This window comes from Osmerus eperlanus, chromosome 10 (assembly GCF_963692335.1).
Source record: "Osmerus eperlanus chromosome 10, fOsmEpe2.1, whole genome shotgun sequence".
Taxonomy (NCBI): Eukaryota; Metazoa; Chordata; class Actinopteri; order Osmeriformes; family Osmeridae; genus Osmerus; species Osmerus eperlanus.
This window is the reverse complement of record NC_085027.1, coordinates 18,138,476-18,156,223: the sequence shown is the minus strand read 5'-3', so window position 1 is coordinate 18,156,223 and position 17,748 is coordinate 18,138,476. Positions and strand designations below refer to the sequence as shown.

The window sequence follows — 17,748 nt, the reverse complement described above, 5'->3', positions numbered from 1 at the left end:
AACCAAGCTCAGAACCAATTTGCCTACAGGGCCATACCCGAACAGCAATGAGCTCAACACCACTGACGGCCCCAACAAAGCGGAAATGTTTTGACTAAAGGTTCAATAAACACTAAAATAACCAAAACTGAATTTTCTGTCTGTTAGTTGATGTCAGGCTTCACAGGGTTAAGCATCTGGGGGCCTGTTTCAATAACTATATGGGGCCCTACCCACATAAAACATAATAGAGCAGAAAAAGCAAGGACTCCTGTTGGTTTGCATCAATGGTTTATTATTTTATTATGTGCACTTTCATCTTCATGAACAGGCAGCTAAACATAGAAATAATCCAACCTTATTTGATTAAAACGATATACATACAGCGTTTTATGTTGGAATAAGCCTCGCCCTTTCGGTAACTTCACTGCTTAGCTAATTGATTAGCGCAGTATATTTTCAGCTGTCTGGGCTGACTCAAACATCCCCTCAACTTGAATTATTTAACAAAAGCAAAGAAGAAAAAGTGTCTGACACTGAACCGAACTTAGACTACTGGTATCATAAATCGAAACGATGGGCTCCGCGTTTCAGCACCGTGGACATGCAGGTCACCGGGCGCAGGGTTAGAGCTAGCTCTACAGATACTGGACCAAAGAAAGAGGTCACTTTTGGTAGACTGAATAAGCTTTTCTTTTGTTGTCCGATATGTTCAGCACCACTGGCATATGTACGTTTCATTTCTTTTCCTGCTCAAACTACTAACATTTTAACCTTCAGATCGCTTAAACCGGTCACGGGGGTGGTAAACGTCGCCATGGTAACCGCGAGTTCGACCAATCAGAGATATCAGTGTTGTTTTGCTTAGGATTGTGGGTAGTGTAGTATTTCAACAGAAGATAGCAAAAAAGGACTACTCGCTCTTCTTCTTTGCCGACTAATGTTGGCGCCAGACAGACAGACAGCCAATCAGGTATGAAATACAAGATGACGCTGTGGTGGGGCTACCGGCTCTCTGCCCCACTTGGCATCATCGTGTGATCTACATTGATGGATTAGAATTCTGAGCATGCGTATTAATACTTTCCCACGTCCAATGTAAATTGCATTGTGAGAGAGGGGCTAGCCCCACCAGAGCCCCACCTTCACGATTAGCCTCTGCTAACTCGAATCGGCAGAACGCAGTCTGAAGCAGCAAGGCAGGGACCAATGAACATGAAATAAAATCCTAACACAAACGAATGAAACGAAACAATTTAGGAAGATTCTATATTCATAGATAATAAATGATTCGAAGTAAAAAAAAGAAAGAAAAAAGAGAAATAAAAAATAACAATTTTGTTGCAGTTCTTTCTGTTGATAACAGGTGGGGCACTGCCACCTGCCCCTAATGACCAGTCGCCAAACCCCACGCCACAAGAACAGTTTCTTTCCGTCTGCAGCTGGTCTCATCAGTAAGGCCCAGAACTCCCAACTGTCACTAGCACTCTCATAAAATCCACCTGTCACTTTACTGCACATTACACAATTTTGGCACCAACCATGTTGCGCTCTTCTTTATATATTATTTTATATTTTTATATTTAATTTCTTACATTGTATAGTATTGGCTAGACGGTGGTGTAATGTCCCAATACTGTTTTCTGTATAGTGTACATGTTCAAGCGCACATACACGGAGTGAGCACAATGTTTAATTTGAGTAAATAATGTGTTTTTACTTTAGCAAATGAACTGGTGATAAATCTTGCCTAGGGTGCCAAATGTGCTAGGACCGCTACTGCAGAGCATCTTAGAAAATCAAACAGTGAATCATGTTATAAATGCTTTCTACCTTTTATCTCCTTTTCTTTTCATCCCTGCCCTGCCCATCACTTCCCGGTCACAAGGGACAGGGTTCTTAGACTCTTCCTCTTAGTCCTTAGTTAAAACCCCACTAGATTAGCATCTTATCGCCTAATGAGATTCTGTGTGTGTGTACTGTTCTACTACTATCTACCCAGGGATAAGAAAGAACATCCCCCTATTAAACTTTTACTTGGAACTTTTACATGGAAATCACAATGTATCTGTGTATGTACTCGCTCCATTTTGTATCTAATATTATACTATATGATTGACAGATTGCTGCGATAATCTTTCTTTTCTTCTTCCGCATTTTCTCAATATGTTTATTAAACTGCATATCTTCATGTTACACTTTAATGTACTTCACTACCTAACGCTCAGCAGACCCTGTAAACAGTGTGGCCAGGAAACCCAGGACCCTTCACTCCAGTCTTTCGTTGTCCGACCACAGAGACCTTTATCCACAGCTTCATCCTATTCCAAGATCTGTGATGCTAGCAGTTCAATCCTCTCTGTTGCTGACGCTGAACTGATCCTTGTTAGCAGCTAATCCTTCTAGGGGGCACATTAACAGTTTTAGAAATCTGTCACTCCACAGTTACCAGGGAGACACACCTCTATGGTGTAGCATAGCGTACTGCTCACACTGACACAGAACACATCTGCCCTCACAGATCTGATGTGCCATAGGAATTCCTTGCCTGCATGTTCTCCTGTGAGACCTAGTGTACATATGCCTGAAACTGGCCTGGCGATAACACATTAAGTAAAGCACATCACCCCAGTGTTTTTTGTGGTTATCCTGCGTCCAATTAAAATGAAAGACTTTGAAAGCAACCTTCCTGTATCCTTCTTTCTCTGTTCCTATTTTCCTCTTTCTGTCAGTATCCTATCCTTAAGACAGGGTCTTACTGACAGGAAGTGGTATTACAGATTGTCAGAGGTTGTTCTTTTTGTGACGCTGACCCTTCCGTCATCCTTCTAATGCTATGATTAGAAGAGACACACTGATGGGAGGGGCTAAATACAATAAAGTTAATGAGAACCAGACACAGTGAACATTAACTGAGTTTCTTTTGAATTTATTTCATTGTTCAGTTATCACAGTTTCCTAGATAGCAACTAATACATCAAAGGAATGAGTCTACCTGGGCTGTGAGAGTCCCGGACCTCGGTACAACACACTTGGCTTTGGTTCTGGCCAATGGACCTTGATTTATAATACTGGGAACCGGTGTGCCAATTCTGGTTCCACTCTGCCACATACCCTTGCTTGTTCCCTCATGCTGCCCCAGGATCCAGGTCTCTAATCCTAGCCCCCACCCCTTCTGCCTTACAGAGGGAAACCGCACAGTCCTTCAGCCAGTAATCCCATTAGCAGAGCCCAGTTTCAGGTAATCCTCCCACATCTCGAAGCTCCTTGCAGCCTGCACACACTCACCACCTCTGGGATGCCGGGTAACTGCTGAAGCCCCTCAGGTAAGCTGTGCAGACCAACCTCAGGAATCCATCATGGCATAGGCACCCTACACTCCCTAACTGCAGCTAGTACAGCAGGTCTACTCAGTTGGTTTCTATCAAGGACGTAGTTTGGTGACCTGTTGGACACATACTTAGATATTTTGCTAAATGTGTACTTGCACTGTATTGGTTGGATGTTGTAACTTGGGATAACTATGGTAAAGACCCATGTATGGAGCAGTAGTTTATACTTATGTGGGCCACAATGCTTTGCTTTTTTTCTTCAGTGTACCAACAGCTGTATCCATAAGATTTTGCCTTAATGCACTCCTCTGTTGTCTAACTACAGTATATGTTGATTTTGTTGTAATATGCCAAGATTGAAAGTAGTGTGTCACTACTAAAATTGCACATTTCCAAGAATGCCTCTTTTTATCTGTCCGCAACATGAGAATGGACAGGTTAAGGAGATGAACAATGAGGTGATGTTTAGGAGAGGGAGAGAAGACTGAAAAACCCTAGAGGGCCAAAGGCCATCAGAGATGATTGAGAGTGACACTCAGCCACTCACAGCCATGATCCACAACCCAGCCACTGACAGGATGACGGAAGGGGAGAAATAGGGAATCCTCTTGTCTGTGTTCTCGTTCGTTAATCAGTGTGTTTGTGTGTTTCAGAATGTTCAGCTGGGTGGTGAAAGTGGTTCCCCAGCCCCCTGAACCCCCTGGGATTTTAGAAAATTCAGAAAAACCTAATGAACCTCCGCCAGCCTCAGTAAGTGTGTGTGTGTGGAACGGGGGTCTTTGTCTACCTTGTTCACCATCATAACACTTTTTTTTTCACAGGAGAAGAAAGTATCTTTTAAGGAAGAAAAGAAACAAGAAGGTAAGAAGTCCTCTCAACCCATGACTAAGTCATTAAATGCATTTCCTGAACTTGTTTTACATCCCATAGTCTGATACTCTGACCTGATTGTTAGCTTCAAAGCCTGCCAAGCCAAAAGAGGAGGAGCAGGTGTCAGAGGAAAAGTGAGTGACTACTTTGTGTGTGTGTTATTTTCAGTGTTTAGAGGTCCTTCTGACCCAATAACCTTGGCTGGTGTCATAGATACCAGGACAGAGAATAAGAGTGATCAGATAAGGATCACATGATCAGAAGAAATCCACTAGACATCAGTATCCCCTGTACAGGACAACAGTGCCAATTTCAACACCACCCAGGATTAGAGTGACTTTCCACCACATGTAACTTTACACAGCACAGTACACACACCTCTAATATCTACATTCTGATCAGGCTTCTACTCTGTGGAGCCACAGTGGTATTTATTGAAGTAAACTATTATTAGCTAAATTGGGTTAATGGTAGGAAGGAGCTACGCATCCTCCTGTTAGTGTCTGCAGGTATAATACAGTGACAAAAATATGTCTTTGGTGAATGTCTCATTCAGGATTGAGTACAAGGTTTCCCTCCTCACCCATCAGTGTCTCCACAGTAATGCCCCCCCCCCCACCTCAAAGAACTTCTCACCCCACAAACCTCCAGACGGACCCTCCGATCTGCTGAAAAACATTTACTGAAACCACCAAGGACTAAGCTTCGTACCATGGGAGCTCGGGCTTTCTGTTCAGCCGCTCCCAGTCTGTGGAACGCTCTCCCTGATCACCTGAGGACACCACAGACTGTGGATGCTTTTAAACGTGGCCTAAAAAAACATCTTTTTAACAGAGCCTTTTGTTGATTGACCATTTTTTCTGTTTTTCTATATATATATTTATTTATTTATTATTATTTTTCGCCCTTTCTTGCTTTTAACCTGTAGCACTTTGAGATTTTAGTTAATATAAAGTGCTTTATAAATATTATTATTATGTCCAATTAAAAGTAATTGTATCCTTAGTCCTCCGTTAAGCCTTCACCTTAAAGAGATGTTGTGTTTGTTTCTAGTAGTCAGAGTGGAGTTCTGACTTGGATCTCTCACGGCTTTGTCAACGCCCTCCCCCAGCCAGCCGGAACACCCAGACTTGGCCGGGCCAATGCAGAGACCAAGGTAAGAACCAAGTCTAGTTTTGTAGTTTAGCACTGCTGAACATTGTAATCTGGCTTGGTTGGGCCACAGCCACACCAAGAATTGTGTTAGCCCCACCATGATACAACCGAGAAAATTGTGTATTCTATTGTTTATGTATTCACATAGAAATTCTGACATTGATTTGAGCCCCACGACTGGATGGATTACTTAAATAGTGTTGAAAATAACCTAGACCCCTGTCAGAATGTCAAAATGCAAAGAAGAAAAACACAAGAATTTACATTTAGGGACAGGTTCAGTGTGGGATGGTTAATTTTGCACTTTGGGATGGTACTGGGACAGTGAGGAAAAAAAGTTAGTTGCGAGTCCTGATTGTAATCCTAGCTGTAGTATTGCGAATCAGTGTGGGGTATGACTGGAGCCATGGTAACATATGGTTTGACACATGTATTTGTCTTATCTCTTCTTTATCTGATCCCACATTAATCTCTGCTGAACAGGATGACACTGCAGTGAGCAGGTATGACACTGTGTGGTTTTATTAAAAAGTGGTGAGTGTGCATATGTGCGTGTTTGTATATGTGCATGCAGTCAGCTGATGTGTGTTGTGTGTCATGTGTTCTTTACCTCTTGGGTGAACTGCAGTAAGACTGATGAAGAGTGAGTAATCAAGAGAATTACATTTACACTATGCTACAATGCTAATAGCGAAGCTGCTATTTTAAAGCCTGGCATGCATTCTTCCTACCATAGAAGGTGGAATAATTACATCAACTTGTTTTAGATAATGACATTTTAAACACTTACACAGTAATATCTTCACAAATCTAAATATATCTTTTAAAATGATGTGGCAGAGTTGTTTGGTGTTTCAAAAAAAGGTCCAGATCAAAAAAAAAAATTGTTTGTGGAGGCATACATAATTATTCAGCCCTTCCAAGAAGGGTAGAGCACCTCAATTTGTAGCAAAGTGAGAGTGCTTTTCATTGACCCCCTACTGCCCCCTAGTGCATACATCTAGCCATGCATCCAAGCAGCAGGGTTGCAGAGCAACAGAACATAGCATGCTGATGAATGTATATGCATTAATACCTTCATCAAAATAGACAAGGGCCAGGAGTCATTGGATGGATCGTCCAGGAGTTGGGCAAAGTGGTTCCACAGCCGGATGAGAAATACAAGGAGGGGGCAGAGCCAGAGGAGACCACAGAGGTACAGCAAATTCATCAAATCTCTACTCTTGACTTAAAGACATACTTAAGCTCTGGATTTAATGTACAGTAAAAAAAAAAATACATTTCAGCTGTAGCTGGTCTCTGTGTTAGTCTGAGATCATTGTCTTTACAGATAAAGTCCAACTCTTTTTGTGGAAATCACAGAAAGAATTAGAAACAGGGAAACTCATCAGCCCACTGTTGTCAGTGGAGCAGTGTGGCACTGTGCCCTGTTTAACAGCATTTCCATTTAGATTGCAGAGGTGAGCAAGGTGCCGGAGGTTAAGACAGAAGTAAGTGAGTAGCAAGCATGGCCCTTGCAATCCAAAACCTACTGCTGTTCAACCACTCTGCCATAGAGTTGCTCAATAATGGTCCAACAGATCCAAGTAGTGAAGGACACTGGCATGACCAGGACACTTGACCTTGGACCCCCCCCCCCCCCCCCCCCCGATTAAAAAAATAAAAAATACTGCAGTCATTGTTGATTTAAGGTCCCTTACTCAAAGACCAGAGTACAATTTAGAAAATAAAAATTATTTTGATGACCAGTGTTCCGACCTAGGTCACCTTCCTGCTTAAAGCCTCCCCTCCTTCCCTCTCCCCTTCCAGCTGTGCCCCCTGTTTGGCAGTAGGGCTTGTTCTTGCTTGCTCCATTGATCTATGCAAAATCAGCTAATGCAGGTATGAGGTTAATCCCATCCATGACTTCAGATTGATCAGGACAGGAGAGCAGGAAATGTTTTTGTGAAAAGGGTGAGTTGAACAACTCTTGACCTAGAAAAAGAGTGAGTTGAACGACTCTTGACCTAGAAAAAGAGTTAATCTTACCTACGCGATATCAATGTAATATTTCACATAGCAAATCCAAAAGTGTTGTATTTTAGTTATGTTTGTAGCCACCAGACCTTTCACTTTCTTACTCTCTACATTGTGACATGCCTTGGCTACATCTCTGTTAAGGCACGAGGTATGATCCAACTCCCTGACCTTCTCAGGTTCAGAGTTGTTCATCAGTGATTTACTGTACATCCATCAGGATCCTTAGGGATCCTTACTGACTTCTTGTGTTTATCCACAGGTGCATGATATTAAAGATGTTCCAGGTGAGACAAACAATTTCTTCATTAGTGGATAGAAACAACAAGGAGGATGATGATGATGATGGTGATGATGATGATGATGATGATGATGATGATAATCTGTAGATGCAGAGCCACTTCCTCACATCCCTGTGGTGGAGCTTGTCTCTGACGAAGAGCCTGATGACAATAACAAGCCCTTCCCACCAAGGTATTTTTCCCCTCTCTCTGTCTGTCTCTCTCTCTGGATACCAAAATACTTTCCAACGTGTGTGTGTGTGTTTGTGTGTGTGTTTCTTAGGGTAATTGACTGGATAAAGCATGGCATTGAGAAGGTGATTCCTCAGCCAGAGATATACATCACAACCAACACAGAAAGCCAGGTGAAAAAAGAGAAGATAGACTCATGCCCACAGAAAGGTACATTACCATATAGATTACCACAGTTCGTAATATCACAATCCGAATAATGGAAATGATTGTTGTCTTTGAGGACAGAAACATATCTGTACAAAAATGTGTGGTTCACGCTTGCAGTGATTGCTCCACCACCTGAGCCCCCCAAACTAGTAGAGGAAGAGGTCAAAGGAGAAAAGTAAGACTCTTGAGTTCTCATTATATTTGCACATACACAAGTGTTTCAAGTGATGCTGTAACATAACAGTAACACCAACAACTGTTATCTCAACATTTGTTAGGGTTATACTGTAACTGCAGCAAGAACTGCTGCTGAAAAAATATATACAAAAAGTTTATCTTAACCTTGGTATTTCATGCCATGACAGAGAGGAAGGACAGAAGCCTAAGTAGGTGATATGCTTTTGATAAACTCAATTTTGAATGGCAATAATGCAATGCCAAGCTGATCATTCTCATTCTATTCAGGCCGAATATATTGCATTGCTGCTGCAACTGTCTTTCTAAATGAGTCTGTATGCTGATGCTGTGTACCAACAGTGCTGGAGAGATTTTAGATTATATATAACTTTATTAATCCAGAAGGGGATTCAAAAGGTTGTATCCTACTTTGTCTGCTCTAAAACTGTGCTAATAGGGCAATAACCATGAAAACTACACAGCTGTTACTGCTGTTACTATAGTAATGACTCCAATGACCACGCCTGTATGGTGCATTCTCAGATGTGTTCTCTCATTGTGCAGTGTGGTGGGCTGGATCGTTCAGGGCCTGGGGCGTATACTGCCACAGCCAGTCCCCAAGACCAATGGAGTGAGTGACCTTTTGTTATACAACCAGTGTTGGTGACTTCCAAACAAGCAAACATTTAATTTACAATGAAATAATGATAAATAAATCAAATGAATACAATACAAATACAACCCATGACAACCAATTAACTATATTTTTCTGTCACACACAGGATGGCTGTGAGGATGTGCAGAACAGTAAGTGTTCTCACCCAATACACACACAACAGACCCAATCAAATAGCGTACCATGGTACTCTACACCCCACACAGCAACAACACCAAGGCCTGTCAGAGAACACAGGGGTGTATGCATGTCTGGGAGTCCAAAACATCAAAGACCAAACAGCCAGTTTTATCATTAATGAGTGAGGGATAATTGGACAATGGTAGCTCTATAGGGTGGCTTTTGGCTGAGTTACTAGGCTAGGCTTTGAGGGACAGTGTCAAGCACAGGGGATCTGATCTTCATAGATCAGTTCTTAATACACAATATATTTAATTAGAGAATTACACGTCTTAATATATTTTCTGAGTTATGGATGGATTGACTGATTGATTGATGAGCTGATTGGTAGATGATATGGTAAGGGTTAGTGTCTGTTGAGACAGACTCTAACTAGGCTCCTCTTCTCCTTCTGTTTCAGGGGGGAAGGCGCTGAGAGCCCCTTAAACATAAGGAGAAGGAAGACTGGGAGAGAGTCACTAAAATACACAAACAAACACACACACACACTCAGATGCTCATGCAGACTGGGAAGCATGGAACAAATAGACTAAACTAGCTGCTCTGTAAAGCTTAAGGCTTTCAGTTGTTTTTGCGCAGCTATGATGCATAATGCACTTTTTCCTATATTTTCCACAACGTTTGAAAATAAGGAATTCCTTGTGAATAAATGAATCATTAAAATGTACTATAGAATATTAGACACTCTGTACATGCAGTAAACAAGGATTACTGTGGATACATTATCAGGTGGTTCATATCCCAAATAATTAATCATCCAAATATGCTGTAATTTAAACCTATCACCCTCTGTTATAAATCCTAAATGGGCAATAAAACCCATCCTTTATCATGACTGTGTAGTACCTCAGGACTATACTGTTGTTAAATCATAAGTAATTATGTTGCATATGTTCTTTCTATTGCGAAACATTGATTGAGGGACAACATTGAGTTATTTCAGTACAGAACTCCCACGGTTTTGCTCGGATCAAGACGAGTAGAGCCAAAAGCTATTTATTGCAGTAGATAACATAGACAACTGTTCACAGAGGAATTTGCTTGTAACACATAATGTGTTTTTGAGGACATTCGTTTTTGTTGATGTCACATGAGAGGCAATAGCTAGCTATGCCCAGGCAGCTATCCTATTGTTTGTAACAATATATTATTACATCAGATACAGTTTGTTATACAGTATAAATGTCTATGTCTAATAAAGAGCGTGAAATGTATTTGGGTGTGTTGAATGACGATGGCCTTTTGGATTGTAATTATTCTGTTGTTCCCAAGTGAGGTGTTAAGATTTGAGATAAAGGTATGACACCATCCATAAATCAATCAATCAATTTGTGATTATTTAAGTTAATTAGCCTGAATGTATCATTTAGAATATCAAACAATGTTTTTCTTGTCAACCTATTCTACTACTTCACAAATTAAGCCATTCATAACAACCCCCTTGATTTTCTCACAAATCATCAACTGAGCCCTTAATCCTTAACATTTAACCCACTGCCCACTTCCTGTTTCCTGTTTGGTGTGTAGTCTGCATACTGCAAGACCCAACAGACATGGTTCTGGAAGAGGTGGATGCCAACTGGGTAATGGAGAACCAGGATGCACCCAGTTGTCAGATCCAGCATCCCCTCCCCTCCCTGATGCCAGAGGTCAGAGTCTGACATTTTGAAACCTTTATTGTTAATGACCTTGCCTGGGAGCTCCAATGATTGTGAATGAATGTTTTTCTGTGATGTCAGGTGATGGCCATGCAGGCTGAAGATGCAGAGACCCAGACAGAGAGATGGACTCCCCTGATGGAGAACATTAAGAAGGAGGCTGAGCAAACAGTCTTAGCTCAAGTGGAGGAGAGGTGAAGAAGAATTAATGTATTTCTCTTGTGATTCCTGTAAAGTTGAATGTGACATCTTGATGCCTGGCCCATGGCCGTTGACCCCTAACGCCTGACCCTGCCCTGTGGCCCTGGCAGGCTGCAGCAGGAGCGTTTGGAGGCGGCACGGCTGGCTGAAGAGGTGACCAGACAGGCAGCAGAGCTGGCAATCCGACAGCTGGAGGAGGAGCAGGCTGCCAATAGGGCCACAGGCACACAGCAGGAGGCTGACGGAGAGCAGTAAGTCACACACACACACACGCACATGCACACTCACACACTTACACTCTCTCCAATTTAACTCGTCCATCCTCTTCCTCACTTTTACCCATACGTTTTTAAATCAACTTGCAAGGTTGAATGAACTCTGTCTCCTGTTGTTCAGGGTTACTATGTGCCACTGCTGCTTGGTCTGAATCACTAAGGTGATAATCACTGGATTATGATGAAAAGCGCTATGTAGGGCTAAAAGCGGCACTTAGTGCTATGGTACATCAATTCATACACAAATACACGCACATAAACAATCACACAAACTCACACACATATACACACCCAGGACATGTAATCACTATGGAGACGTTATAATTACCCTGTCTGTTTTGCAAAGATTGCACAATATCCAGGAGGAAGAGAACGAGGAAGACCCAGAGTAAGTCCCACCCCCTCTTCCTGCTTTCTCGCATCATCCTGCCGCCTCCTACTCTCAGAGTGGGTAGAGGTTGTCCATGATCACTGATACAGGATCAGATGATACTTCACAATGACTGAAGGTCATGGAGTAAGGGTCACCTGATTCCAGATCTGTGGTTATGAGCAATTTCCATCTGGAGCAGTAAAGGGAGACTCAGCAAGTTGACGTCATACTAAAAAAATGGGGCATTCAACCACCAGAGATACAGACATGAAAAAGGGAGGAATGCGGTCAGGAACTGACAGGAGTTTGTGAAGCTTATTCATTTATACAACAGTACTTGGCGATTGTCATCCCTCTTTTTTCTCAGTACCGTCACACAGCTGAGACTTTCCTTTAATGTCTGGTAATCTAAAAGTGACCACCCCTACCATCACAACCCTACTCCTACTTAACTGCATTCTGCATATATATAAAATGCTAAAGTTATATCGATGAACTGCTAAAGTTCTGAAGCTGTCTCCTCTGTTCTAATACTTAACCATTAGAATATGTTTACAACCTAGAGATATTCTTTGATAATTATCAGTATTGTTTAACAAAGGGAATCAGTAAACTTCTGTTACCCTATGCTGCACTCTCAAGACCCCCTCACTGTCAACCCTATGTTACCCAATCTAAACCTAATCTGTGACTGCCTGAGACTGTCTGAAGATCTGTTTGTCCCCTCCTGCACACCGTCCAGGTTGCAGATGCTCCGGGAGGAGAGCGACGAGAGCGCAGAGAATAAAAGTCCTGAGGAAATTAAAACTCCTGCTAAGACTAAAGTAGTGGAGGTTACTATAGTGGAGGAGATTAACAACAGCATATATATTCCTACTGCACAGGAAAATAGGAGTTCTAAAGAAAATGAGATTACAGAGGATATTACTGTTATTGAGGAAGTCATGACTACTGAAGAGAAGCAGAACAGCAAAGCAAGAGACAACATCATGACATTGAATGAATGTAATATAGATCACAACAAAAATAATGCCGCCCAACAAAGAAAAGAAGTGACAGAGGGTCATATTTCTGAAAAGACTAAAATTATAGAACAGGTTAAAGTGGACATGGATGTCAAAATAACAGATGTTACTGTCATTGAGGAAATACCTAACAATGAAGTCAGTATGACCGCACAGGACAGTGAGAGACCTGAGAATGTTCAGATACCAGAGGAAGTTACACTGATGGAGGACTGTGAGAGTGCAGAAGATAATGAAGCAACTGAGGAAAAACAAGTAACAGTAATTAAAATAAATCCAGAGAAAAGTAAAACAACAGAGGACATTTTGATTATCAAGGGTATAGAAAACACAGAAGGAATTAAAGAAATACATGAAAACATTTCTAAAGAAAGCTTCATGAAGGAAGACAAAAATGTTTCCTACCAAGATAAAAACATTATTGAAGAGAAAAATATAAAGGCGAATAACAAAACAGAGATTGTCGTTTTTGCCAGTAAGATATCTGAGGTTGACAATGAGATAAAGACTGAGAATAAACTAAAAATGGATGAGGAAAACAGTTTTATGAGTAACAAAGACAGTACAAGAACTACCATTGTAGACAAAGAAGACTGGACATCTCAGATATCTGAGCAGACGAGAAGCTCAGAAGTGCAAATAATACAGGAGGTTACTGCAATTGGAGAAATCAAAACAGTGGAGAATACAAACGTACAAGACCTCAGTGTAATTGAGGAAAGGAAAAGCACAATAAATAAAGAAACAGAAGAAAACAAAAGTATTGAGGACAATAAAATAACCAAGATGATATTTAGTGAGGAGAGTCAGAGCATTGAAGACAGTATCTTACAGCAGGAGAATAAAAGTATTGAGCGAAGTAAGATATTGGAGTTGACAACAGTTAGCAAAAATATTGAGGAATATTCAGCAATACAGGCCAAGAAGTTATCTAATAAGACCAAAGATTATGACAAAATGGTATCTGCAGAGGAAATAAGTGAAGAATGTAAGGCAACTGATCAGGATAAGATAAAAGAGAAGGCTGCTTTAATTAAGGGATGTCAAACTCAGGAGAACATTACTGCACAGGAGAACATAGTCCAGGAAAACCAACAAGATGCAGAGAAGGCTGTGTTTACAAAAAATGTGATTGTTTTGGCACGGATAAAAGACAAAAGTCCAGTACCTGAGGACATAATCATAAACAACAGTGAAGAGGGCACAACTAAACAGGAGAAAACATTTTCAATGGAAAGCAATGTAGAAAACATCAAACAATACCCAATTCAGGATAATATTGAAATGGAATGGAGTAAAATATCGGAGGTGAAAGTAAACAGAAGAGTGAATGGGAGACCTTCAGAGAGTCAGAGAACAGGAATGGCTGCAGTTGAACAGGACCAAACTATGAGCAATGAAGACAATGCGGAGAACATTGAGGACAAAGTTCTCACTGAAGAGCATAAGAATTCTGGGGAGACTTGTGTGATTGAGGACCATACCAGCCCTGGAGAGAATAAGCTAACTGAGTAAGCTGAATCTTTAGCAGATAGGTAGAGCTCCTAAATCTTTAGTATGGTTATATAGCGAGGTAGAGCACACCCATACAGACCAATCCTCAGGCATAGGACTTTCTATCAGATACATTTATCTGTTTCTATGGTTATTACACATAGCTCAGCTGTTGAGTTTATAAATTTAAACATCAGCATTGAAATGTGGATAAGTTGTATGGGTGACGCACTTCCTATGCACAGGCTTGTGCTGAGAAGTTGCTATTTAAAGCCATATGCTACTGACTACCTCTGGGTGAGACAGCCACTGCAGACACCTTGCTTTGCACTGCTTAATCTGTATAGAATGTTCTGAGGTCATAATCTGGACCACCTGTATAGTTATAACCACATTAACACTATTGACAGTTATTAAGTATACTTTACACTATACAATTTTGTCACCTTAGAGACTGTGTGTGTGTGTGTGTGTGGGGGGGGGGGGGGCTAACAGTGCATCAGTGCATGTAACCTACTTGACAAATACTGGTGACGGCATCACAAGCAATCTTAATCAGTTAGTCGGTTCTTCAGATCCTGTTGAATCTTTGCCTTTAACAAATTACATTGACTGCACCTGCTGTCACAGTGCTGTCAAGGCTGCAATTGAGCGTAGTGAGCTCTTTTTTGGAAGCTATGTTTGGCCCCCCATTACACACTGTCCAGGTTACACAGCAGGAGCAACAAGAGAGCAGAAAATAAGAGTTCAAAGGAAATCTAACGAAAAGTAAAGTAGCTGAGGAAAATGTAATATCCAACCACAGTACTGTCGATGAAAAGTGTGGGACAGAGGAGAAAGTAGTCACTAAGTTGTAAAGCTCTTGTAAAGCTCTTGTAAAAACTTGTAAAGTTGTAAAGCTTTTTGTAAAGCTCTCTTGGAAGTCGCTTTGGATAAAAGCATCTGCTAAATGAATAAATGTAATGTAAATGTAATAACTTAAGGGGAACAATGTTGAGGACATTACTGGTCCTGTGGCGATTAAGATAACCAAGTAAGACCAATCTATATTGGATAGAGGGTTATATCTGCATTTGGGAAGCGCTCTCATACTCATGTTCCATAGATAGATTCTGCTTTTTGCTGGTTCTTGTGCTGGTTCCAGCACACTGCTCTAATTGTTACAAATTTAGCCTCAAGCCAAGGTTGTCTGTTTCAATAGCCTAAAAAATTCTTTTGGATCTTGTTTGTTAAATAGCAATGGGTAATTTCATTTTGTATGGGTGGCACATGTCTTACTGTGCTGTGAATTTCACAAGGAGGTTTGATCCCAGCATCAAATATCTATGATGTTGCGCTTTGACTCCATATCGCTTTATGCATTTTTTTTTCTTAATGTGCCCGTTATGTGGCTAAATGGTCTGATGTCCACTGCAAGCGCTTTGGGCTTCTGCATGCGCTTTGTGGAAACCATGACTCACTAGTAAGTTTCAAAGTAACTATTAAAACTCAAATTCCATCGACCTTCCCATGTTCCTAGCTGATACAAATGACTAATCTCTTTCATTTTATCCCTCCTATAATTCAATGAATCAGAGCAGACCTCAAAAGGTATGTGGTAATTTAAATTGGCACATTTAATCTGATTTCTTGTGTAATAACCCATGCAAACGCTTGACCAAAGTTTAACAGAGAGAAATACAAGTCATAACCAAAGTACTCACTTCCTCTCGGCATCCTCACCCCCTTGACAGACAAAGGTTGTCTCTATAATCCTATGTTTCTATGGCAACCTCATCCCAAAGATCCTTCCATGTGCACCAATCTGACCTTCCTATTAAATGTGTCTTGACTATTCCTCTCTAGGGTTTGATATTTTTAGGAGTGACACATCAGATACAGAGCTCTGGCCCTATCCCTCAGAACAATAAAATCAGTAGGAATGAGAAACTTCTCTGATTCTCATTTTGTCACGTGAGGTATTATATCTAGTTGTTTTCCCGTTAAATATGCTTGTTATGCATTGGGGAATATCATGCAGTTTAAGTCTGAGGGAAACCATTAGTACCATGGTACTAATCCACATAGATTTTATGAAGAGTTGAGTGAATTGACTTCAGCTGCTTCTGGTATTTATATGTCTAATTGTCCGTCGTTTGCTGAGATGTTGAGATGTGTAATTGCTGTCTTTTCTTCTTTTACTCTTGACATTTTCACGTTTCCTTGTGTTGCTTCATTGTGTTTTCAGTAATGAGTCAACTGATGTGGTACATTATATATTTGAGTATATAGTTATACTTTTATTCTTAGAACTTCTCTGATGCGTAGTTTTACAGCTTTATTTTAAATTGTTTGCACGTGTATTTTAAGCACAAACATTACCTTGATGCAGAATCGTATATCTGTCCATCTCTGAGGTGTACATTGGCCGCTCTCATTTGTGGAGGGCAAGTGTTCCGCTGACGTTCCCCATTCCACCACCATCCCCTCCTCCTTCCCAGGTGCCTGGTGGATGTGTGTCCAGCTGGGGGGTTACCCTGCCCTACCCGGGCTCAACTGGTGGCTGACTCCCAGTCAGATGAAGAAAGCCCCCTGCCAGACCAAAGCAGCCCTAAATCTCCCCCAAGGCAGGACTCTCCTGAACCAGAGCCTGCCCAAGAACCGCCCAAAAAAGTATCTTCCCCAGCAACAGAGGTGCAGCCTGCTCCGGCAGTGACCAGTCAGCCACAGACAGAAGATCCAGAAGCTCCACCAACTGCTCAGGTAGGGGTTAAACCATATTATGAACTATCACAGGTTGATGGATGGATGAGGTATTTGTAAAGACAGCTCTGACCAGATTGAAGGTGAAAGTTGATTTCAAAACATTTGCATTTAGGAAGAGGAACCAGCAGAGGAAGGAGGATGTGAAGGTGAGTTGTAGCCTGTTAATAACCCAATAAACTGTTGAGTGTAAGAGATAGAATGTTTATTAGACTTTTTCCCATATATGATTTCCTGCTTTGCTTGATTGCATTGATCTGATTGATTATCTGGCTATGTCTCTGTTCAGTGCCCTCAACCTGTTCTCCAATAAAGAGCCTGCTCCTGCGAATCCCCCATGCCTCTCAGTGCCTCGACAGCTTCAGCCAGCTACTGCGTGACAACAACCTCACGCCCCCTAAGTTTTCCATGCCCTCTCTACCTGAGGAGCTTGCTCTCTTTGTCCAGGAGATATCTGATTTTCCCAAGCAGGCGCGAAACAGCTACCGTAACATCCTCAACCACCTTAATAGTCTTAATCCAATATCCCAACAGCCCAATGCTTGAGCTGAAGCCCTCCCCTTCCTAACCCCAACCCATAGCCCTAGACTTGGAGTTTACAATCACTGTAGCAGAGCAACAGTCAGTGCCAACCAACCCCTGCTCTGTCACTGGGACACCCTACCCTCTCCACCCTGCCCTCTCCCTCCACCTCCCCACCAGCCTTGAACCCTGACCCCAAACCCCATCCTCTGACCCAATTACCTTCACACCATACCTCTATTATCATGCTCTCCACCACAGTCCTGCTGCATCATAAAGAGCTACAGCTATCTGACCACTGCTCAGGTAAACTGCTGTGCTGTGTTTACATTTAACAGTCATTGCAGAAAGTTCTAGAGTTTATCTCCAGAATATTCCTATGTGTTCCTC

The 17,748-nt window shown here is 41.6% G+C and overlaps 1 protein-coding gene across 11 annotated transcripts in view; it reads left to right on the top strand.

Moving 5' to 3' along the window:
* The first annotated feature begins 3,174 nt into the window (after positions 1 to 3,174).
* Positions 3,175 to 17,748, top strand: part of LOC134028388 (cyclic nucleotide-gated cation channel beta-3-like) — a 39,340-nt gene continuing 24,766 nt past the window's right edge. For 2 of the 11 annotated variants that reach the window (XR_009931519.1, XM_062471880.1), the window contains exons 1-24: positions 3,175 to 3,305; positions 3,965 to 4,061; positions 4,133 to 4,172; positions 4,267 to 4,315; positions 5,235 to 5,337; positions 5,820 to 5,839; positions 5,965 to 5,979; positions 6,426 to 6,531; positions 6,788 to 6,826; positions 7,615 to 7,639; positions 7,742 to 7,826; positions 7,917 to 8,035; positions 8,153 to 8,210; positions 8,777 to 8,843; positions 8,995 to 9,019; positions 10,596 to 10,717; positions 10,808 to 10,920; positions 11,038 to 11,178; positions 11,549 to 11,590; positions 12,318 to 14,111; positions 15,670 to 15,684; positions 16,575 to 16,836; positions 16,952 to 16,985; positions 17,620 to 17,664. Coding sequence is in view for 10 of the 11 variants with exons in the window: in XM_062471880.1 (XP_062327864.1) it covers positions 3,966 to 4,061; positions 4,133 to 4,172; positions 4,267 to 4,315; positions 5,235 to 5,337; positions 5,820 to 5,839; positions 5,965 to 5,979; positions 6,426 to 6,531; positions 6,788 to 6,826; positions 7,615 to 7,639; positions 7,742 to 7,826; positions 7,917 to 8,035; positions 8,153 to 8,210; positions 8,777 to 8,843; positions 8,995 to 9,019; positions 10,596 to 10,717; positions 10,808 to 10,920; positions 11,038 to 11,178; positions 11,549 to 11,590; positions 12,318 to 14,111; positions 15,670 to 15,684; positions 16,575 to 16,836; positions 16,952 to 16,985; positions 17,620 to 17,664 (3,415 nt within the window). In the remaining variant the exon portion in view is untranslated. Of the gene's footprint in view, positions 3,306 to 3,353; positions 3,506 to 3,964; positions 4,062 to 4,132; positions 4,173 to 4,266; positions 4,316 to 5,234; positions 5,338 to 5,819; positions 5,840 to 5,964; positions 5,980 to 6,425; positions 6,532 to 6,787; positions 6,827 to 7,614; positions 7,640 to 7,741; positions 7,827 to 7,916; positions 8,036 to 8,152; positions 8,211 to 8,776; positions 8,844 to 8,994; positions 9,020 to 10,595; positions 10,718 to 10,807; positions 10,921 to 11,037; positions 11,179 to 11,548; positions 11,591 to 12,317; positions 14,112 to 15,669; positions 15,685 to 16,574; positions 16,837 to 16,951; positions 16,986 to 17,619; positions 17,665 to 17,748 lie in introns of those variants that run through there. The other 9 variants (XM_062471882.1, XM_062471881.1, XM_062471883.1 and 6 more) reach the window with 9 other exon arrangements.